Below are 24,547 nucleotides of genomic sequence, written 5' to 3'. Positions count from 1 at the left end.
AACTGACCTAAACTTGACCGCCTAATCAGAGATTATCGCCATGAAAAAATCAAACTGACAGCTGCCTGTCATTTTGAAAAATGACAACTTTACGGGGTGATTCCATTTTGATAGAGAGTTGTTCAAAATATTTATTTGGGGGTTTTAGAGTCAAGAAATCAAAATCTGAACTACCTTTGACATACTGACCTTGCCTTTAAAACGAATCGCGGTCGGTAGCCATTAAGAAAAAAAAGGGTCAAGGGTTGCAATATGGCGTTCCTCAGGGTTTTGTACTGGGACCTTTAATTTTAACTTCGTATTTATAACCACTTGGGGACACTTTGAATTGGTGTTCAGCCGCCTAGATAATAGTCACTACAGCACATTCAGAATCGAGCAGTCTGTACCATTTCAACGGCCAGAAAGTATGATCATGTGTTTCCTTTGTTCAAAGAGATTCACTTGCTACTGGTCAAAAACAGAATTATAGAAAAAATTGCTTTGTTTACTTGTCCATTGATAACCTGACACCACAATACATTTCATGCTGGGTTTTTGTTTACAGACCCTTTTCTATCCCCCAACTTAGGTCAACAGTGCATAAGTTTTACTGGTCCCAATATTCAAAATCCGTTCATGTCCTTCTGTACAATTGTTTTTTTAAAGCTTACAAACCTATGAATTTTATTTGTAACACCCACTTTATGTATTGAAAGCACTTGAAAAGTAGAATTATTCATTTTTATAATAATAAATAAAATAATATAGGATTTGTATAGTGCTCCTATATTACCCTGGCTAAGCTGGACTACCGCATCCGGTGCTCACAGCTTTTTAAGGACTTATATCCGGCAGGTACCCATTTATCTCACCTGGCTTGAGTGCAGCACAATATGGATACATTTCTTAATGAAGGAAACACACCCTGGCTGGGAATCGAACCAATATCCCTCAGATTGAAAAAGTCTTAACCACTAGACAACGACGCCCCCCCCCCCCCACAATTATATTGGAAAGTGCTTTGAGCATGTTTACATGAAGAAGTGCTATAAATGTTAAAATGTATGTATTTATTTAATAGAAAGCTGTTCAAGATAATTTAACTCCAAAGTTTATTTGGCAAATTGACATAATCATGGCCACCTATTAGATATAACTGACCTTTTGAGGAAACAAAGGTAAAATTCTTCCATTTTTAATGTAGACTCAATGTGGGACTTTCATGAAAACCCTATTCATTTAATAATAGAATCCTAAGGGTTTTTTAACCTCAAAAGACCCTTGACCTTCACCTAGTGACATGATATCTAATTATCTTGAAAATTAATAAACCTAAGTAAAGTTTTTGATGTTGATACCACAGTACAGTCAAAGTTCATTGACCATAACTTTAACCTGAAAGTCATGCACAATGATGTGATAGTTGAATACCTTTATGTCCAACTTTCTTGAAATAGATTTATATACGCACTCTCAAAGGTTTTTTTCAGAAACTTTATGAGATTCAATGATAATAAAACAACATGGTCAAATTTTGGTGATCGTAAAATACCTATGACCTTGATCATATGACATGAAACTTGTGCAATATGATTTAATGATTACCCAATGTTTTGTTGAAATATCATAATATAGATCCATATATTTCCAAAATTATGAAAATATTTCTAAGTTTACTTTTTCAAAATGGACACCACCTGCCAATTTGGTTATGGCAATAATATCAGATTAGGAGGTCAAGACCACATCGCCTCCTGACAGATTTAAAATTGTCATTCATCAAATGTATGCCCCCCCCCCCTTATTATTATATTTTACACTTTTAAGCAAAAATCACCCAAAATCACTATACTCAAAATGACTATCTGCGGTCATTTTGGAGTTACAATACTGGATTTCATGCAGAATAAGTACCATTTTTCTTCAAAAATTGTCCAGCATTAAAATGAGTGTAATTGGATAATTCATTTGAGTACATGTTATGTGGATTGGATTTAATTCTAAATTGAAAATGGCCCGAGAGAGTATTTTTACATTAACAAGCATATGTACAGTTGAGGACAGAAGTTTACATACACCTAGGAATTTTTTAAAAAGTTGACAATTGCCAAACATCATTAAACTTACTGTATCTTATAAAATATTTTTTGCTATCATGACAAATTTGATATCAAACAAATGAGTATGTCTTGCCCCTTCATCAAATTGCTTTGTCATCTGGAGCTGAAATATTTAGGTGTAATTTTTCCAAAAAAAATCTTCATATTTTAGACGATTTAAAAATAAATACTTGACAAAAACATTTCATATTTGTGCTAGTTACTTGTCAACACAAACATTTCAGATCACACTTTTTGTTCAGTGGTGACATATCATGATAGAAAAAGTGATATAAATCATAGATTTGACATTTATATATTTCTATGAAACGACGTTTGAAAATATAATAACAATAGAATAAATTTTATACGAATATTATTATTTTTCTTCAAACAAAATTTCACCTGATATTTACTTTAATCCCATCGGCATACTTATCATGTGAAAGAACTTAATATGCTCTTTCATTTGACACCAAATTCGTCATGGTAGTATTTATATTTCTGAAGATATAGTAAATTTTAGGATGTTTGGCAAACAAACAAATTTCACTGAATTCCATGGGTGTATGTAAACTTTCGGCCTCAACTGTATGTTGAGCGACCTAAAATTAGGGGAAATGAAAGGAAAATTTGTTTTTTTCAATTTTGTAATTTTCTGAGAAAAATAAGATGTTACCATGGCAATGGGAGGTTTGCAACATTCATATTTATATTTATATTAAATGCAAGTGTTACCAAGGCAACAGCAATTCTTTTCTTTCTAATGAACTCATGCAGACTACTTTCTGTATTTTTTGTTCAATATTGAATGGTTCAAACCTTACGCATGTAGATTGTAATTTTCATGGTATTTTCCACCATTATCTCCCCCATGTTATTTGGTTGCCATGGCAATGACCTAAGATTGTATTTATACATTTAGCAACAAGCACATATAGATCTAGCATCATATAATTAGGAGAAATGAAAGAAAATTCAGATTCTACAATATATTTTATCAAATGTATACTTTTCTGAGAAAAAATAAGCTGTTACCATGGCAACGGCCAATTTGCAATATTGATATTTATCTTTAAATTCAAGCATTGTCAAGGCAACATCAATTCCTATCATTCCAATGAACTCATGCATAACACTTATGTAGTTTTTTTAGTAAATGAGTGGGAAAAACCCAATGCATGTAGATTACATGTACATGTAGGTCGCTTTTATTGTATTTTTCGCCATTGTCTTTTTTTACCATGTTATTTCTATTTTTACCAAATTAGGTATTATCTGGTTGCCATGGCAATGGAATGAGAGTGTATTTATACATTTAGCAAAAACCACTCCTATGTTTAACACCCTAAACGCAGGGAAAATGAAATAAAAAACAGATTCTACAACTTTAAATCAAAATTTTTTACTTTTCTGGAGGAAAAATGAGCCGTTACCATGGCAACGGGCCAATTGGAACCATTTTGATGATCTTAAATATTTTGAATTTCATTTGTATTTAATTGGAACATTGAATTCAATCTATTGGCTAATTTATATCATGCTTATCTACCATTTACAGGGAAATACAAGCTATTTTTGATAAATTAATCCGTTGCCATGGCAACGGTCGAAGACGGCATTTATAAATTTGGCAACAAGCAGATTCATGTTCAGCACCCTCAAAATAGGGGAAATAGCACAAAAAATCAGATTCTACAGAAAATTTTTGGTAACCTTAAATATTATGACGAGGAGCTGTGTACTATACGCATAAATTAGCATAATCATTTACCGTAATAGCAATTTGCGTCCAAAACAATTACCCCGGTACGTGCAAATTTTCAGCGCGATCGCGCGGTCGACTGCCGCCACAGGTGTGTTTGGCTCAGTTGGTATATAGAGCGTATGTAGGCCTGTATTTCATTTCTTATGTCTATTTCGAACAATAAAAGAAATTTACATATCGGATCAATTTTAGGCCTTATTATTTTTTTTTTGCAATTTCTTTGCATTTCTTTTTATAGACCTCCACCCCGGCCTAGATATGGGATGGTCCAGGCTGGAGATATTTATAATTCAATAAATCCACAAAGCAAAATGCTGAAAATTTGATCGAAATCGGATGACAATTAAATAATAAAGTTATTTAATTTTAAAGATTTGCATTATTCCGGTGAAACGGTTCTAGGCATGTCCTTATGAATAGTCATTAGGTGGGCTGACGATGTCACATCCCCACTTGTTCTTTTGTATTTTATTATATAAAATTAGGTTTATTCAAATTTTTCTTCCAACTAAAACAATTGGATTGACAACTGATTATGTGCATTAGTTATTTATTGCTGCAACTTATATCATAATGGAGACACATCATTATACACATGTATGAAATAAAGAAACATTTATGATTTTATGTAATAACATAAGGAAAGGATAGGGGGGATGTGGCATCATCAGCCCTCCTAATGAATATTCATGACGATGTGCATAATAACTGTTTTCACAAAATATTGATATACTTAAAAATTCAATAACTTCGTTATTTGTTATCCGATTTTGATGAAATTTTCAGCATTTTGCTATGTGAATTTTACTCTATTTATTTAGATGTAAATATTTACCGCCCGGACCATCCCTTTAAGTACTAACTCATGGCTATCAGAATACCATCCAGTGGTGTGGAGAAAACTGTGTATCCTTAGTTTGGTCCTTTAATTTGGAGGCTGGGGGAACAGCACCTGCCATTGTCCCGAAAATGCAGATGGCTACTCAACGGATCAGTTTTGTGAAGATTTGCAGATCTTTAACAGAAATTTGATTAAATAAAATACCATAAACCAGGATATTCACGTTTTCATATAATAATTAACTTAGCATCATGCAATGGTAAAGTAATGAGGAATAGGGTTGGGATTTGGGATTCGAATTTGGACTTTTTATCTATGTTTTTAATTGAGGTGACGTAGGTCTTTATGAGATGAGTCTTGTTACAATAGGTCCTGCATTCAATGTAAATTACATGACCTTTTCGCGCTACAGAATGATAATCATGATTTAGGGGGCATTTTTGCATTCTGCGGTTCCATGCCTACCCCCGGAAAACCCCACTTTGTTAATCTCCAATGAGTGACCCCAGATCCATAGTTAGCCTAAAATTATTACAATGACATAATGATAAGTTACAAATACGATCATATGAAACGCACATTTTTCACATCAAATTAAACAAACATTAAAACGACTACATTTTTAATGAAATATTTTAATTACGAAACAGCAAATATGGACAAAAACATAATGGTTATGAAGCAGTAATATAAAGTAACAGGGCATCGTGGTTATTGAATAGTTCACCCTCAGTATGATTGGTCAAATTTAAATATCGTATGTGTTGGGGATTTTGTGTCCTTTGGGAGTGGCCACTTTTTTATGTTCATATTGGAGCAAGCATACTGGTTATTTTTACAAATTCCATTAAGAGTGTAGGTCCTATACCGCAACGACGAAAGAAGAGAGGTCATAAATATTAGGTCACCTTCATTTCCAAAATCACATTCCCGTATAATTTTTTCTGATATGATGAGCTTTTAAGTGCCAACCAGATGGCGAGATAAGACGATCAGAAGATGGGTTGTTGGGACTCGGCAAGTCGATTTCTTTTGGGACAATAAGACAAGATGACGAGTTGTTGGAAATTGGAAAGCCGATTTGTTTGGGACAATAAGACAATATTACTCGTTGTTGGAACTCGGAAAGTCGGCATGATTGGGATAGTAAGACTAGATGACGAGTTGTTGGAATTTGGATAGTCGATTTGTTTGGGACATGATGATGAAGACATGATGACGAGTTAAGTCGACTTGCTTGGTGCATTAAGACATGATGACGAGTTAAGTCGACTTGTTTGGTGCATATGAAGACATGATGACGAGTTAAGTCGACTTGCTTGGTGCATGAAGACATGATGACGAGTTAAGTCAACTTGTTTGGTGCATGAATACATGATGACGAGATAAGTCGACTTGTTTGGTGCATGAAGACATGATGACGAGTTAAGTCAACTTGTTTGGTGCATGAAGACATGATGACGAGTTAAGTCGACTTGTTTGGTGCATATGAAGACATGATGACGAGTTAAGTCGACTTGTTTGGTACATTAAGACATGATGACGAGTTAAGTCAACTTGTTTGGTGCATGAAGACATGATGACGAGTTAAGTCGACTTGTTTGGTGCATATGAAGACATGATGACAAGTTGCTAAAACTTTGGAAATCGACTTGTTTAGTACAGGAAGACGATGTACCAAGTAGAATGCCTAACGAAACAGCCATCTTCAATAACACAATGCACAAGCCTACCACAAATAGGGGACTATTACAGTGGCGTAATGAACAAACAATTCTGAGGGGACTGGATAAGGTGTACTGGGCACCATTAAAAAAAAATGTGAGAGAATGTAGTGAGCGAACAAAAGTTTCAACATTTTTATTTCGAAATTCAATTTTGTTATAGATTTTGACCTAATACCTAGAAAATATTATTTGGGCCTTCTCTCTTTTCTTTTCTCTTTTTTTCTTGGGCGTAAAATATCTAGGGGCAAGTGCCCCCTCCCCATCTGTCCGCCACTGGCCTATTCAGTCGAGGAACAAAACATACAGAACGCCTATGTATGAATGATCCAAAACATCAAAATGACCATTGTCGTCATGATCATTCGTGCCAAATTTCAAAATTCATTTGAAGTTGTTTTGTATAAGAGGTTATAATTTTCAGTCTATAACCTACAGGACATGAATCTATTATAATGTATGTCCCCACTGTATTATTGCACCCTCTTGGAGCCCATTCCACCTCCTTTATACTGTTCATTACTCGAATTTGAATCTAAGAGCAGTTCCTACAAATTTTTCTTGATACCATTTGTCAAATGCCTCGTTTCGAGCTACCGTAAAACGAGTTTTCCATTGTCCACTCGTACCTGTTATGAAAAGAAAAGAAAAATATTAATATCTGTTATAAATACATGATATAGAAGAAATTCACTTAGAATTGACCCCAAAGCACAATTATGCTCGCAATGCGAACTTCTCTTTTCTACGACTTCTTCGTGTTTTGTCTTCCCTCCCCCTAATTCCGTATCACAGACAACATGTTTCGACTACTCTGAATCAGGACTGATAAAACATCATTTTAGGCTTTATCGGTGAAGTTCACTCTATATTAATAGGTAATACAGTTGCATGGACCATGGACCTAGCCGGGGACCTATCTATTGTTACTGGGGGTGCTGTGACAATGTTCAGCACCCCCAGTAACAATAGAATAATCCTCCGTGGATAGGTCCATGTACAGTTTTACATGGCGTTTTATATGGGCTATGCTGTGAAACTTTCTCTCATAAAAAGTGCACCTTTCTTCATGAATCCCCGTTTTCCGTCGATCCGTGTTGGGTCCGACTTTCCGCTTTTTACTGCATCGTCTGCCAGCTTCTTGTAAGTTTGCGCCATTCCCTCAAAAGAACTCTGCTCCAATATTCGCTGTTGTACTTCTTCGGAGAGAGGGCGTCCCAGAAAATCAGCGACTTGTTTTATAGACTTGATCGGATTCTGGAAAAGTACAAACAAAAATAAAATATTGAGAGTTAATCCATGGGTGTCGATCACGGGGGGGGGGGGGGGGGATGGGGGGGGGGGGTGGGGGGGGGGATATATCCCCCAATATTTCAAGTGGGGGGGATGGCCTGTATTATCATCCCCCCAATAATTTAGTGTAGAAAATTTATAATAATGATGATGAAAAAATGAAAAGTTTGATCATGATGATTATTGTGATGATTATAGTATGCCATCAATCAGTTTGTTTCCCTCGCAATTTGTGTATATTGTTATTAAATAAAAGCATTCTTTTCCAGGACTTTTAAACAGATGGGTGGTGGTTCAAGATGAAAAAGAATGAAAGGAATGACGGAACCGACGGTAAGCCCGATGGCGCACGAGAAGCCACGCAGTTTGTAATTTGTGCTAGTCTTAATTTGTCCGAATCTGCATTTTATCATCATGCATTAAGAAGAAAAAAGATATTGCCAGTCGGATTTTTGTCATTTTTTCTTTCGTATGAGTTTAGAATAGGCTTACTTGTAACACAAATTTAATTTTCAAAAAAATTATATAAATACAGTACACTGCAACAATGAAAGAATTTCCAAGAACGCAGTGGCGTAACGACGGGGGGGGGGGGCATGGGGGCACGTGCCCCCCCCAATCGGCTGGCCAAAAAAAAAACGGGGAAGAGGAGAAAGGAAGAGAAACGTAGTGGGAATGAAGAAATTATTGTTCATTATAATGTTATATTATAATAATTTTATGTTATAATACATCAGAAACATTTTTTCATAACTTTATTTTGCTCATGCCTAGATGTCTTCATTGTTCCCGGTACTCGCATTGTCTGTTTAACGTTTTTAAGTCAATATACACCAAATATATTTCCTCGCACTTCGACTTATTATTGTTTTATGTAGTGACGTATGGTTCTTTTTCATGACTACTTAAAGTGATTGCCCCATTTTAAGGTGTTAATATAAAACATTTCCTGTCCGTGCTTACGTTTGCACTAGTAGATTGGTGAGATATGTCTGCTCTTCATGAATTCCTAAATATCAGTCCTTAAAATGTCCCTTTTTCTGATCTGAATATCAAAAATTTTCAGCTCGCGCTTCGCGCTCGCATCATTTGTTTAGTGAAATACGTATCGTATGGTCTTAGTGAATTCTTACAAACAGGCCTTAGAATGCCTCTCTTCAGGTCTGAATATCCTAAATTTTCAGCTCGCGCTTCGCGTTCGCAATATTTGATGAGTGAGATGCATATTATCATGATTACAATGACTACAAAAAGTGCTTCATGTGTTTAGATGTAGCAAAATCAGCAAGCGCTTTGCACTCGCATTAGATGACTATGGGGAGATATGTATACTCTTAATGGATTCCTAAAATATAGTCCTTAACATGTCCTTGTTTGGGGTCAATATTTACAAAAATTCAGCTCGCGCTTCGCGCTCGCATTGTTTGTTTAGCGAGACAGGTATGTATCATGATTACAAAAATTTGCTTATAATGTCCTTTTTGGTCTGCATATCAAAAATTTTCAGCTCGCGCTTCGCGCTCGCATTATTTGAGCAGTGAGATACATATCCGTTTAATGGCACTGTCCTTAAAATGTCCCTATTAGGTCAGTATACCTGGCAACTGAGCTCACTAAGTGACTCAAAAATTTTGCTGGTGCCCCCCCCCCCAATGTCGTGACTCACGGTACGCCACTGCACGAACACCATGCATATCAATCACTCCCAAATGTCCTTACTTCCACAAGAACATTTGTGTCAATCATCCCCCCCAACCAAGAATACCGATCGACACCCACGAGTTAATCATTCTTAAAAGAAGTAGATAAATGATTGGAGGAGAAACAAAATTGATTTAAAAAGAGATATGATCAAGAAAATGGGGGGGGGGGGGGGTATGGCATATGCGGGTGTATCAACTGTGTATGCTCCATTCGTTTATTTTTTAACCCTATATTTATCTGTACATGTATTTTTGTTTTTAATAGCAAATACAGGAGAATAAAATGTTATTTTTTTTTACAATTCTGTTTTTATTGAAAAAATCTAGAAAATCACAATATTAACAAGAATTATTGCACGATTAAAGTACAAAATAAAAAAAATTGAAAATTCATGTATGCGTTTAGCTTTGATACCTTTTTCACTTCTTCAAAGAAAAGAAAGAGTATGTTCTCTTCGTCTCGAATCTTCCATGCATCCATCACGTGATCAAACCAAGAACCATACCTGAAGTTATCTGTCAAAAGGAGTGAATGGTTTCACAATACAGTCATTCTTCTATCAATATTATCCGTACCATGATGATTCATAAGAATATTTTCGGTCAATACTACTACTACTACTACTATTACTACTACTACTACTACTACTAATACTACTACTTCTACTACTACTACAATTACTACTACTACTACTACTACTACTACTACTACTACTACTACTACTACTACTTCTACTACTACTACAATTACTACTACTACTACTACTACTACTACTACTACTACTACTACTACTACTACTACTACTACTATTACTACTACTACTACTACTACTACTTCTACTACTACTTCTACTACTACTACTACTACTACTACTACTACTACTACTACTACTACTACTACTTCTACTACTACTTCTACTACTACTACTACTACTACTACTACTACTACTACTACTACTACTACTACTACTACTTCTACTACTACTACTACTACTACTACTACTACTACTACTACTACTACTACTACTACTTCTACTACTACTACTACTACTACTACTACTACTACTACTTCTACTACTACACTGTTAGAAAATATATCCTTAAAATAAAAGAAATTCCTGCAGCAGAGTCTCGAGAACACGTGTAATCTTACCAGATTGCGTAATTTTACATTATATCATGTAAAATTACAGGAAATTGGTATTTGGTGTATACAAATTTCCATAAATAAAACACCCTTTTCCCCTTTTTAAACAGAACTGTTCTGTTAAATTGCAGAAAAATTCTTTTTTTATGAATTTACAGAATGATTTTGTTATTGCTTTCTGCAAAATCTTCTTTTTTCCCTGTAAAATCATTTTTTTTATAACAGTGTACTATTACTACTACTAATCCTAGACTACTACTACTACTACTACTACTACTACTACTACTACCACTACTACTATACTACCACTAATACTACTACTACTACTACTACTATACTACTACTACTATATATAGTACTCTACACTAAATGTGTCCTGACGCAATTGACACAGTGAACTTTTTCGGGTACTACACTGTTAGAAAATTTATCCTTAAAATAAAAGAAGTTCCTGCAGCAGAGTCTCGAGAACACCTGTAATCTTACCAGATTGTGTAATCTTACAGGAAATTGGTATTTGGTGTATGGAATCTTACAAATTTCCTTAAATAAAACACCCTTTTTCCCCTTTTAAACAGACCTGTTCTGTTAAATTGCAGAAAAATTCATGTTTTATGAATTTACAGAGTGATTCTGCATGTTATTGCTTTTCTGCAAAATCTTCTTTTTTTCTGTAAAATCAGTTGTTTTAACAGTGTACGTAGGTTTATGTAAATTAAATGACGAGTAGTGGCAAATGAAAATTTAAAGAGACCTCCTTCCATGAAATCCTCGACAACTTGGTCAAATGACTTGTTCTGGAAAGCCCGAGTATCCCCTACGAAATTGTAATAGGAGTTGACTACATCTTTGGGGTTGCGAGCCACGTATATAATCTGTGTACGTATACAAAAAATAGAGTATTTGAAAATAGATGTCATTTGCTGACTATGAGGCAACGGCTAATCATGAAGAATTTATAATAGTCACATAGCCCATGCCCTGTCATTTTTCCCAATTGCCCTTGATCAGTTGATATTTCGTTGATTTTCATATCTTTTCTGTTCTTGGTTCACAGAAATGACGCCAAGATAAAATAATAATAATTAACGAAAATTATTGTTCCATCTTATTTCAATGATATCTATATGTTAGTTAGGCCTATATTTACTCTGGGATATCCTCTTACCGTTATTATTATTTTTGTTAATCTAACGTGAATACAATAATTCTAATTCACCTGTTCGAATGTCACCTTAAAAAAAAATTAAAATTACGAATCTTTTATAAAATAAAAATCAGAACATATGGGAAAACAGTCCGACCTTAGCTCGTTTGTGCAAGTTTGGTGGCAAAAACTTGAACTGCAAATGACTGTTTATAACTCTCGGAGAAGGCGCTCTCACTATCTCATCTAACAGTGGACTCGGCGTAACCGGATTAGTCAGTTCTTCGGCCCTTGTCTTGGGCAACTGGACGGCATGGATGTTGATCATTTCCATGCATCCCCAAGTACTCCGGTTAATTTTCTCCGGATATCCGCCGGTTAGAACGAGTCCGGTTATCTCCATCAACCAGTGAGTACCTTTTTATAAGAATCCGAGTGAAATCAGGAATGAAAATTATAGAGATGGGTTTAGCTTTGGTATTTTGAATTTTAAAGCTTTTTAAAAAGTTTTGATAGATCCTATTTCAATTCATTAAATTATGGGTATGCCCTACATCATATAATGTGTACAATTAAGGTTGAGGCTCCAAAAAGGTGACTTGTGGAACACCACTGATAATTTTGCTTAAGATATAAAGCAGATGCTTTATTAGTAAATTCATGATGGTTAAATGGGAACCATATTGATTGGGTTTTAGAAATTGACTTATGTTGGACAAATTATCGCAAGCAGAAGTTGACATGGCAACCCAATGTCGTCATTTCAACTTACAACTTTAGCAAGTCGACAAATGGTAAAGATATTAAATCGACTTGGCATGCGTAAGATAGATTATTTTGCCATCTCTTGAAACAAAGCTTCTGTAGAAATACAAAAGCTTTATTGTTTATTTTTACCGTGTAAAAGTCATTTATAATTATGTTTGTTCCAAGTTTTTCAAACTGACAATGCAAAGACTTAACCCTGCCAAAGCCCTCCGTGATAATTTGTACAACAAACTTCTTGTTTTGATCAAAATATTGGCAATTGCCAGTGACGTTCTAATAAATTCAATTCAATTCAAGATTTGGTGATATAAATAATAATGATAATACCTGACTTCGGAAATGTTAGGACGAAGACGTCATCGGGACGGACTTCGAAACTTTCCATTGCATCGATGCTTGATCGTAGCACGACTCCTGGGTACTGTATGCCCTTGTACTCGTAAGGAATCGTGAAATGTGGTCTGTCATCCTCTTCAACATCTCCCAGTTTCTCAGGTGCTTCATTTATGAAATATAACCAAAGATAATATTTCTTATTCTCTTAAAGTCTGACTAATCTCTCCAGATAATTTACATGTAATGAATGGTTCAGTATTCATGCAGTCAAGGGAGAATTAAAAAAAAGGATTTTAATCAAAAATTAAGGGGATTTCGTTCACGAAAAAATTGACAGAATAATGTTCGGATTAACGAACCCTTTTTCGTTACCCATCGAGGTATAGGCAATTTGTGTGTTTCGGAATGACGAACCTTCTAAATTACGAAGTCTAACCGAAATTTTCATTTTCATCTACAAAGATCTAATTTGTAGAACCTAGATGTTTAAAAAGCAAATATTTATGAAGGTATTTGATATCAGAACCAGTACTTCACTTCTCTGACGGAAGTCCATACTACCGCTGAGATGGATTTGATAATTGTTCTGTTCATAGAAGCCTAGTTAAGAACATTGCCACTCCATTATTTATTCTGTTTAAGAAAGATGTTCCTGATCATCATTATTTGAGGATAAAATTTCATTACCTTGTTGCACGTTAAAAATGGCCCTCATCCATGAAGACATCATATCCTACAGTGGTTCTGTGTTCTGAAATAGTCTGCACAAAAAAATCAAACAAAAACAAAGGTATACTCTGGCCTCATATTGTTATAAATGGAATAAAATATAAGCATTACTTGACAACGAGATCAATTTTTTAAGTCAAACAAACTTGAACAATTACCCCCCCCCCCCCTCCCCATTATGAAATACTGGATCAGCCCCTGTTATCAGTATTTGGACTATATGGTTAAATCTAAACTTGAATTAAAAAGGAGATTTAAAAGAAAAATTTGCCTAGTTAAGAATTATTTAGATATAGGCATATATACATTTTTTTTATTTTACGTACATTTGGGGGTTGATAAAGGAAAAAAATACATTGCTATCCAATTAATGGAGTGTATTTCTCCTAGGCTTTTATCTAAAAAAAGTTTTAGGATGCTGTATAACTTCCGGTTCATTTTACATCAATCTAAGTTTTGAATGAAGAAAAGCACCGAGAACTGGAAAAGGAGAAGGTCTGCTGTTGAGATTTGAGGTTTCAGATTTTATTCTATTTTCCGTTCACAAAAATATACTCAAGGAAACAAAACATGTAGTCGAACATGACAAAATACAATATCGAACGTGATAATATGCGTAGTACATTGAAATATCTGATATAGAAGGGACAAGTGGCGAACTAAATTAAGTTAATTAGTAAATTAAATGCGGAACGGGCTTGACAAAATTAGACGTGATGATGCATGTATGGGGGCATGCAAGCCCTTGTGATTTAGTTTAATACATGTAATACCTCAGTCACATTTCCCCTACATGGCTGCCGTACGGCGAGTCGAAAACAGCCGTTGTAACATATTTTGTATCAGCTACATAGGTGGTTTGAATACGGCTGTTTTCGACTTGCCGTTAGGCAGGGGAAATGTGACTGCAGCATAAGCAATGAACTAAAATAATGCAGAGTGACGAAAGACAATCTAAAAAAAAACGCTATTCAAAATATCAAAAGTTACAACGAATTGATGCCTAATTGGTTTCTTTAATTCTCATATTCCATTCTTTGACAATATATTTTTTTTATTCATTGTTGATCTCTCTCCATGCCCCCCCCCCCCTCTCTCCCCCTCTATCCATGGACCCAGTGGCGGACCGTGACCCGGAGGAGACAAAGCATTGGAGGGGCACTGTATTATTTGTGAACAATGCTGTTCCCCTCCAATGCTTTGTCTCCTCCGGCTCACGGTCCGCCACTGCATTATGATAATAATAATAATATAATAATAATATACAAAATTTATAGAGTGCTTTATACAAAAGTTTCACAGCGCTAAGAAAGAAGGGGGAAATACAAGATATCTCAGAAAAAGAACAACAAAGGAACTGAAAGTGAAAACACCATTACGAAAAATTAATTATACGTACAAATAAAGAGATAATCGCTGAATACACAACTTAAATATAATGGGTCGATAATCATGTATGTAAATTTAAATAATCCTAATAACTAAGCTTACAATCCGACTTAAAAAATCTGAACACAATATGATAATGCAAATTAACTAAGGGGGATAATTTCATACAGAACACAAAAGAAGCAAAAATAGGTAAGTGAAACTTATTAAAAGAGGTGGATTTTAAGGAGGGACTTAAACAGTTTTAAGGATGATGCCTCACGTACATTAATGGGGAGATTGTTCCAGAGCTTCGGGGCAATAACTGAGAAGGATCTGTCACCGTAGTTGGTTTTAGTTCTTGGTCCGGGCAGCAGTTGAAGATGTGCAGTGGTGTGGGAGCGGAGACGTCTGGATGCGGATGAAACTGATGAGGATCGGAGGGAGACGAGGTTCTGTAGAAAAGAGAGAGCTTGATTATGGATACACTTGTAGACTAGAAGGAGAATTTTGTAGACAATGCGTTGCTGAACCTATATGCTCTATCACTCGCTCTCAAATGGTTGTACACAAGTCATTATCTCGATGATCAACACACGCGCCGGTCCGGGGCCGGTCCCTATTTTGGAGGACCCAACTTAACGGAAATTCATTGTTCCCTGTTTTATTATCTCGTGCATGCACGATTGATTCATACTGCGTTCAGTTCAATAGCGTAACGTTAATAAAGTACGGGTCATAATCATAATGGATTAATGCTTTCTGACTGGATTTCTGTATGGAAGTGAGGGCTAGAGTGCCTTGCAAACACACATTATGATCAGGAAATGAATTTTCGAACTTTGGCGAACCACTGAACTAGCCGAAGTTCCGATATTTGTTCAATTGGGCAAACTTGATCTGGTGTTATTTTCTATACCATTATCCTTTTCCACTGATTCCTGCATTGATCAAAGATCAATCTGTATATTAGCTCCATGATCAAAGCAGGGCATGCTAGCATCAACTGGACTATAAGTATATACCCACATTTCCGCCTTGATATGATCTATATTATGATGGACCTATGTGATCTACTCCACGACTCTCGGGATGTTCGATGGGGTATGTGTTTGCAGTGCTGTTAGCCTATACAGCTTGATCCTAAAGGTAAACTGGGATATGGATCCGTGTGTCAATGGCAGACAGTGACATTGGATGATGCAATTTAGACAATAAGAAAAAGTGAAAGAGGGAGAAGAAAGGGGCTTTCTACGACCACCATGGGCTATTAAATCGATTTTTTCCAAGTTCAGGTGATGCAGGATTTAACACTGTCAAGCTGCCAAGTCGAAATCTGCAGGATAGCCCTGCATGCTTTGCAACATAATGATTCGAACCGTTCGGAGAAAGGGAACCATCTGCCATCAGCATGATCAGGCAAATCTTGACTACGATCCTGTTCAAGCGAATTTACAGGACATTACCCAGATGGATGCCGACAACAAGAGCGACAGTGTCGACAGATCATCTGAGACATCATGGAAAGTTATTCTCAAGAGATTATTCTACAATCATAGAGGTGTGATCTGGGCCATTATATCCGTCTGTGTCGGTACAGCAAGCGTCGTATGTATCAAACTCCTGGCAGGAAAAGTAGCAGCTACCCAAATACTCTTCTTTCGGGGGCTGGCCCAGGTGATATTCTCTTTGCCACACCTTATGTTTTATAAGATTTCGCTTCGGTTCCCTGTGAAAATAGCGCTGTTGATATTGGTGAGGGCATTGGTCGGATCGCTAAGTGCCCTCCTAAACTACTTCGCCTTCCAGGTTATCCCAGTTGCAACAGCTAAGGCGTTGCTCTACGGTTCGCCTCTCTTCACTGGCATCTTTGCCCGGGTATGTCTTGGAGAACGTTGTTCCGTTCCAATCGTGTTCTTCGCCTTTCTAACCGTCATAGCTGTCACTCTAGTCGTTCAACCATCATTTATATTTGGCGGCGGTGAAATCGTACAATCGAGTGGAGTAATATGCGCAATTGTAGGTGCCGCTGTCTTGGCTATAAACACAATCATCTTACGATTCATGCAAATTTTACGTATTGATGCATTCGCCATCATTTTCACCTACGGGCTCATTGCCATGTTCTGCAGTAGTGTCACATCCATAACACTTGGTGAGTGGACAAACCCTCATTGTGGGATCGACCGTTGGTTCGTAATAGGCCTGGCGATATCAGGATTCCTAGAGCAAGTCTCAGTTACACTAGCTCTGAAGACCGAACCAGCACTGGTTGTTTCCATTATCCGGACGAATGATGTTTTCCTCTCTTTCGTGTTTGACTTGTTCATATTCGACATCATACATAATGCATGGACCATCGTCGGAGCGGTTTTAGTTGTCGGAAGTGCCGTTGGGATGACGATATCGGCAAATCATGAACAAAAGAAACGGATGAAGGAGGAGGAGGCCGAAGAGGGAGATCAGGCATCATAAAACCTTCGGAGGGCGCCGTGCCGCTCCATGACGTCCTTCCATGGTTATTTTTTTACTTTCATTTTTTTTCTCAAATAGGCCCTATGCCTATTACAAATTCCGTGTGTTCCACCTTCAGGTCGTATTTATGTAAAAACAAAACAAAAAAACAATCAGATACTCAGAGTAATCATAGCTATTTTCTTTGTGGTTGTAATATTTATCAATTGAACTACACGTCCAATGCTATTATGCAGATATGCTGATCTGTATTGATTGATTGCCATTATAATTGGTGTTACTTTGTCTACCTCATATTTGTATTTGTATTTTTGTTAAGCGAGAATCAGTTTTCAACTAAGTCTACTGGACAATAAATCAAATTAATTTTTCATTCCCTCTCTCTCAAAAGCTCTGCAGTGTCGGCCATGAATGAAAACTAGTCACTTTTGACATTGTGACTGTCGCGGCCGGTCGAGCATGTCTGAAGTATTGCCACCGACCCGTTGCATAAAACGTTTGGCTATGAAAAAAACTCTGGCAAACAAAATTATGCCATTGAAACTTACACATTAAAAAAATCTGGCAAAAATTTGCCAGAGTTTTTTAAGACAAAAACTTTATGCAATGGTCCCAGTATGATTGTGACGTCATCTCCGATTAAGCTCTTTATGGGCAGAATAATAGGTTTATTTCCAATTCGTCTAAATGCCAATTGCCAACTCGTCTACCATCATTTGGTCTACCATCAGTTCCTCCACTCAACACATGGTCTACTTTCATTTAGTCTAATGCCATTCCGTCTAATAACCAGTTGGTCCTATAGCCATTTAGTCCATATACCATTTGGTCTAATTAGACCAAGTGTTATGAGACGAAATGGTCATAGACGAAATGGTGATTAGACGAAGTGATGTTTGACCAAATGGTTAATGGACCAAATGGTTGTTAGACGAAATATTGATGGACGGAATGGCATTAGACGAAATATTGATGGACGGAATGGCATTAGACGAAATGATAGTAAACCATGTGGTGTGTGGACCAGTTGGCAGTAGACGAACTGGCAATTTACCGAATAATAGTCATCAAATTGGAAAAAAAACATGTTGGTTTTGATAAACAGACGGCTTCTGGCAGCTTCGTCAAAATCAAATGTAAAATAAGGAAACTGTGGCGTCTTCAGCCCCCATCACACTTATTCGGAATCAAGCAGAAGATGGAACGAAAAAAAATATTCAAAAAATCTAGAACTTATGAATTCACCAAACTGGAGTTGAAATTTTGACCAGGTGAATCATCATACACTAGTCAAAATGAACCGCAATGGAGTCAGATTGATAATTCGTGCTACATTCTTGGACATTCTATGCGGCGCATTCTAAATATTCTGACTGCATTCTGAGTGTATTCGAAATATTTTTGTCGTTTCTTTTGGCCGTCCCGAAGGTTTTGGTCATATTCAAAACATTCGAGGGGTATTTTCGAACGGTGTTCGAACTTTGTTCGAAGTAGATTTAAATGACCAACTAACTGGTGGTCGAACAATAGTCCTTTCATTCCGGCCAATTCTGCTTGATTCGGAATAAGTGTGGGGAATGAAAGCATGTCTAATTCATTGAATGTGCATTATTGGGAGTATAATCTCCCGTTGCTCTCCTCCTATTATACATTGTAATTTAGACATTTTTTTCTTTCCGTTGATAGTTTAGAGGTATTTCAAATTCTATAATTTTAGTATGTCATTAATCATGTCTATTGACTCATTCAAGGGAACCTTCATAAGCAAACTATGCTTTTCAGTTGGTTCCCTTTTCCTTTCTTATTTTCTTACGTATCGCCTAATTTTATTGTTGTAAATATGAAGTGTAATATATTCTACTTCAATCAATCTATCTATCTATATTATCTATCAATCTAAACATCTATCTGTATTCGATATCTATCTACATGTATCTCTCTAATTATCTACATCTATATCTGTCTATCTATCTATCTATCCATGTATGTATGTATGTATGTATGTATGTATGTATGTATGTATGTATCTATCTATCTATTAATCTGTCTAGGTATCTATCTATCTATCTATTTATCTATTAATCTATCTATCTATTAATCAATCTATCTATCTATCTATTAATCTATCTGTTCTATCTATCTATCTATTAATCTATCTATCTATCTATATATTTATCTGTCTATGTATCTATCTATTAATCTATCTATCTATCTATTAATATATCTATCTATCTGTCTATGTATCTATCTATATATCTATTAATCTATCTATCTATCTGTCTATTTATATATCTATATATCTATTGATATATATATCTATCTATCTATTAATCTATTTATCTATTAAACTTTCTATTAATATATATATCTATCTATCTATATATCTGTCTATGTATGTATGTATCTATCTGTCAATGTATGTATCTATCTATCTATTCATCAATCAATCTTTGCGTGTGCAAAATTGAAGTTTTAATTAAATGGTCACATACTTCTTTTTTTTTTAAGTAGGTCTGTATTAAAATACAGCTATTAACTGAACTAGCCGAAGTTCCGATATTTGTTCAATTGGGCAAACTTGATCTGGTGTTATTTTCTATACCATTATCCTTTTCCACTGATTCCTGCATTGATCAAAGATCAATCTGTATATTAGCTCCATGATCAAAGCAGGGCATGCTAGCATCAACTGGACTATAAGTATATACCCACATTTCTGCCTTGATATGATCTTTATTATGATGGACCTATGTGATCTACTCCACGACTCTCGGGATGTTCGATGGGGTATGTGTTTGCAGTGCTGTTAGCCTATACAGCTTGATCCTAAAGGTAAACTGGGATATGGATCCGTGTGTCAATGGCAGACAGTGACATTGGATGATGCAATTTAGACAATAAGAAAAAGTGAAAGAGGGAGAAGAAAGGGGCTTTCTACGACCACCATGGGCTATTAAATCGATTTTTTCCAAGTTCAGGTGATGCAGGATTTAACACTGTCAAGCTGCCAAGTCGAAATCTGCAGGATAGCCCTGCATGCTTTGCAACATAATGATTCGAACCGTTCGGAGAAAGGGAACCATCTGCCATCAGCATGATCAGGCAAATCTTGACTACGATCCTGTTCAAGCGAATTTACAGGACATTACCCAGATGGATGCCGACAACAAGAGCAACAGTGTCGACAGATCATCTGAGACATCATGGAAAGTTATTCTCAAGAGATTATTCTACAATCATAGAGGTGTGATCTGGGCCATTATATCCGTCTGTGTCGGTACAGCAAGCGTCGTATGTATCAAACTCCAGGCAGGAAAAGTAGCAGCTACCCAAATACTCTTCTTTCGGGGGCTGGCCCAGGTGATATTCTCTTTGCCACACCTTATGTTTTATAAGATTTCGCTTCGGTTCCCTGTGAAAATAGCGCTGTTGATATTGGTGAGGGCATTGGTCGGATCGCTAAGTGCCCTCCTAAACTACTTCGCCTTCCAGGTTATCCCAGTTGCAACAGCTAAGGCGTTGCTCTACGGTTCGCCTCTCTTCACTGGCATCTTTGCCCGGGTATGTCTTGGAGAACGTTGTTCCGTTCCAATCGTGTTCTTCGCCTTTCTAACCGTCATAGCTGTCACTCTAGTCGTTCAACCATCATTTATATTTGGCGGCGGTGAAATCGTACAATCGAGTGGAGTAATATGCGCAATTGTAGGTGCCGCTGTCTTGGCTATAAACACAATCATCTTACGATTCATGCAAATTTTACGTATTGATGCATTCGCCATCATTTTCACCTACGGGCTCATTGCCATGTTCTGCAGTAGCGTACCGTGACTCGGAGGAGACAAAGCATTGGGGGGGCAAAGCATTGTTCACAGACAATGCACTGCCCCCCCAATGCTTTGTCTCCTGCGAGTCACGGTACGCTACTGCATGTTCTGCAGTAGTGTCACATCCATAACACTTGGTGAGTGGACAAACCCTCATTGTGGGATCGACCGTTGGTTCGTAATAGGCCTGGCGATATCAGGATTCCTAGAGCAAGTCTCAGTTACACTAGCTCTGAAGACCGAACCAGCACTGGTTGTTTCCATTATCCGGACGAATGATATTTTCCTCTCTTTCGTGTTTGACTTATTCATATTCGACATCGTACATAATGCATGGACCATCGTCGGAGCGGTTTTAGTTGTCGGAAGTGCCGTTGGGATGACGATATCGGCAAATCATGAACAAAAGAAACGGATGAAGGAGGAGGAGGCCGAAGAGGGAGATCAGGCATCATAAAACCTTCGGAGGGCGCCGTGCCGCTCCATGACGTCCTTCCATGGTTATTTTTTTACTTTCATATTTTTTCAAATAGGCCCTATGCCTATTACAAATTCCGTGTGTTCCACCTTCAGGTCGTATTTATGTAAAAAAAAAAAAAAAAAAAAAAAAAAAAAAAAACAATCAGATACTCAGAGTAATCATAGCTATTTTCTTTGTGGTTGTAATTAATATTTATCAATTGAACTACACGTCCAATGCTATTATGCAGATATGCTGATCTGTATTGATTGATTGCCATTATAATTGGTGTTACTTTGTCTACCTCATATTTGTATTCGTATTTTTGTTAAGCGAGAATCAGTTTTCAACTAAGTCTACTGGACAATAAATCAAATTAATTTTTCCTTCCCTCTCTCTCAAAAGCTCTGCAGTGTCGGCCATGAATGAAAACTGGTCACTTTTGACATTGTGACTGTCACGGCCGGTCGAGCATGTCTGAAGTATTGCCACCGACCCGTTGCATAAAACGTTTGCCATAAAAAAAACTCTGGCAAACAAAATTATGCCATTGAAACTTACACATTAAAAAAATCTGGCAAAATTTTGCCAGAGTTTTTTAAGACAAAAACTTAATGCAATGGTGCCAGTATGATTGTGACGTCATCTCCGATTAAGCTTTTTATGGGCAGAATAATAGGTTTATTTCCAATTCGTCTAATGCCAATTGCCAACTCGTCTACCATCATTTGGTCTACCATCAGTTCCTCCACTCAACACATGGTCTACTTTCATTTAGTCTAATGCCATTCCGTCTAATGACCAGTTGGTCCAATAGCCATTTAGTCCATATACCATTTGGTCTAATTAGACCAAGTGTTATGAGACGAAATGGTCATAGACGAAATGGTGATTAGACGAAGTGATGATTTGACCAAATGGTTAATGGACCAAATGGTTGTTAGACGAAATATTGATGGACGGAATGGCATTAGACGAAATGATAGTAGACCATGTGGTGTGTGGACCAATTGGCAGTAGACGAACTGGCAATTTACCGAATAATAGTCATCAAATTGGAAAAAAAACACATGTTACGTCTAGCACAAATACACAAATACGTCTAGCACAATAATTGATCAGATATTTACTACAAACCATGTTAATATATTATGTAAAGGTACAATCATCACCTCTATAAGTGATCACTTTATGGTATTTGCTATACGACGCAAGCATACCAAGGTCAGAAAAGCTGGGAGAACATTACAAATACGGTCTTTCAAAAATGTTACTCCAAACAATTTTAATGAAGAATTTCTTAATGTAAATTTTGATGATTGTTTAGATCCAACGAATGTGAATCGTAGTTGGAATGCCTGGAAAGAATTATACCAAAACATCATAGATAAAATTGCACCTATCAAGTTGATAAGAGTACGTAATGAAAGCCTGCCATGGATAACATCTGACATCAGAAGAATTATGACAAAAAGGGATCTCCTTCATGTCAAAGCAATTAAAACCAAAACGGAGAGTACTTGGACTGAATTCAAAAAAGTTAGAAACGAAGTTAATACATTGATAAGAAATGAAAAGCGTTCGTACATTATGAATGAAATCAAATTGAACAGAAATAATCCCAAACATATGTGGAAATGTCTTAGAAACCTAATTCCAAAAAGTCAAAAGAAATTACCAAACCAGTTTAATATAGAAGGCGAGATGGTTGAAGACGAAATGGAAATTGCCTGTGCTTTTAATAATTATTTTATCAATATAAATACAACTAGTAATGATATACACTGTAATAACCAGAATGATAACATAGCGTGTAATTCAATACCACCAGAAGATACGTTTAATTTCTCACCTGTAAATGAAGATATGGTAAAGAAGGTTTTCAATTTGTTAAACGAATCTAAAGCGTGCGGTTTGGATGGCATCGGAGCGAAACCGTTAAAGATTTCAATTCAAACTGTTCTACCTTACATTACAAATTTCATCAATCAATCCTTTTTGCAGAGCACCTACCCTGATGAATGGAAATGCGCAAAAGTCTTACCCATTTATAAAAAAGGTGACACTTCAAATTTAAGTAACTATCGCCCAATTTCAATTCTCCCCACGATAAGCAAAATAATTGAAAGACTTGCCCATCAACAATTCTACGATTATCTCACCAAAAAGTCAATCTTGAGTAAAGTACAATTCGGTTTCCGACCGGGTCACTCAACCGCAGCCGCTTTAGCTTCAATGACGGATCACTGGTCTAAAGCAATAGACAATGGTCAGCTTGTGTGCGCTGTTTTTATTGATCTTAGACGTGCGTTTGACTCTGTTAACACGAATGTACTGCTAAATAAGCTCCAGCGTATTGGCTGTTCCGATAAAACACTTAGATGGTTTAACTCGTATCTCAACATGAGATTGCAATGTGTTCAATATAACAAATCTATTTCTGAGAAAGAAAGTGTGTCTATCGGAGTACCACAAGGATCCATATTAGGTCCGCTACTCTTTCTTGTACTTATTAACGACCTGCCGAATGTAATAAAGAATGGTCAAGTTACAATGTATGCCGACGACACAACATTATTTTTATCAGGATCCGATATAGATAGTATGAAATTGGCTTTACAAGAAGATGTAAATGCTTTAAACCAATGGTTAAAATTAAACAAGTTAATTCTCAATGTTGAAAAGACAAATATGATGATTCTGGGATCAAGACAAAGAATGAACAAATATAAAAATTCAGATTCAGATATTACTATCACGTTTGATGGTAAAGAAATAAATAAAGTTCACTCCACTAAGTGTTTAGGTGTCATAATAGACGATAAACTTCTTTGGCATGATCATGTAGAACACGTTAGTAAAAAAGTATGTGCTGCTCTCGCC

The 24,547-nt window shown here is 36.4% G+C and overlaps 3 protein-coding genes across 4 annotated transcripts; 2 read left to right on the top strand and 1 right to left on the bottom strand.

Annotated features, from left to right (window-relative positions):
• Positions 1–5,544: 5,544 nt before the first annotated feature.
• On the bottom strand, positions 5,545–23,892 carry LOC129277643 (sulfotransferase 1A1-like). Of its 2 annotated transcripts, XM_064110407.1 has the most exons (9): positions 23,827–23,892; positions 15,193–15,360; positions 13,496–13,569; positions 12,800–12,970; positions 11,862–12,121; positions 11,312–11,432; positions 9,826–9,926; positions 7,476–7,671; positions 5,545–7,043 (listed from the first exon to the last, which is right to left on the bottom strand). In XM_064110407.1, the coding sequence occupies exons 3-9, from the start codon at positions 13,536–13,538 to the stop codon at positions 6,934–6,936; spliced, it is 1,002 nt and encodes a 333-aa protein (XP_063966477.1). In that variant the 5' UTR covers positions 13,539–13,569; positions 15,193–15,360; positions 23,827–23,892; the 3' UTR covers positions 5,545–6,933. The 2 variants fall into 2 exon arrangements, with proteins under 2 accessions (XP_063966477.1, XP_063966476.1); XM_064110406.1 differs by lacking the exon at positions 23,827–23,892 and having other exon boundaries at positions 15,193–15,535.
• LOC129277641 (solute carrier family 35 member G1-like) lies at positions 15,690–19,259 on the top strand. Its single transcript, XM_054913795.2, has one exon. It carries the CDS (start codon positions 16,259–16,261, stop codon positions 17,378–17,380), a length of 1,122 nt encoding a protein of 373 aa, XP_054769770.2. The 5' UTR covers positions 15,690–16,258; the 3' UTR covers positions 17,381–19,259.
• Positions 20,335–21,734, top strand: LOC135156820 (solute carrier family 35 member G1-like). The gene is made up of 2 exons (XM_064110408.1): positions 20,335–21,204; positions 21,322–21,734. The coding sequence occupies exons 1-2, from the start codon at positions 20,417–20,419 to the stop codon at positions 21,659–21,661; spliced, it is 1,128 nt and encodes a 375-aa protein (XP_063966478.1). The 5' UTR covers positions 20,335–20,416; the 3' UTR covers positions 21,662–21,734.
• Positions 23,893–24,547: the final 655 nt, after the last annotated feature.

This window comes from Lytechinus pictus, chromosome 15 (genome assembly GCF_037042905.1).
Source record: "Lytechinus pictus isolate F3 Inbred chromosome 15, Lp3.0, whole genome shotgun sequence".
Classification (NCBI taxonomy): Eukaryota; Metazoa; Echinodermata; class Echinoidea; order Temnopleuroida; family Toxopneustidae; genus Lytechinus; species Lytechinus pictus.
Note: the sequence above shows the minus strand (reverse complement) of the source record. Positions and strands in the feature narration are given on the sequence as shown.

Bases quoted from the DNA above. Each gene is read 5' to 3' on its own strand.
- LOC129277641 (XM_054913795.2), top strand. From the start codon at position 16,259: ATGCTTTGCAACATAATGATTCGAACCGTTCGGAGAAAGGGAACCATC.
- LOC135156820 (XM_064110408.1), top strand. From the start codon at position 20,417: ATGCTTTGCAACATAATGATTCGAACCGTTCGGAGAAAGGGAACCATC. The intron at 21,205-21,321 runs GTGACTCGGAGG...GTTCTGCAGTAG, and splicing joins ATGTTCTGCAGTAGCGTACC to TGTCACATCCATAACACTTG.
- LOC129277643 (XM_064110407.1), bottom strand. From the start codon at position 13,538: ATGATGTCTTCATGGATGAGGGCCATTTTTAACGTGCAACAAG. The intron at 12,122-12,799 runs GTATTATCATTA...TCTTATAAAAAG, and splicing joins CCTAACATTTCCGAAGTCAG to GTACTCACTGGTTGATGGAG. The intron at 11,433-11,861 runs GTCGGACTGTTT...ATACGTACACAG, and splicing joins ACTTGCACAAACGAGCTAAG to ATTATATACGTGGCTCGCAA.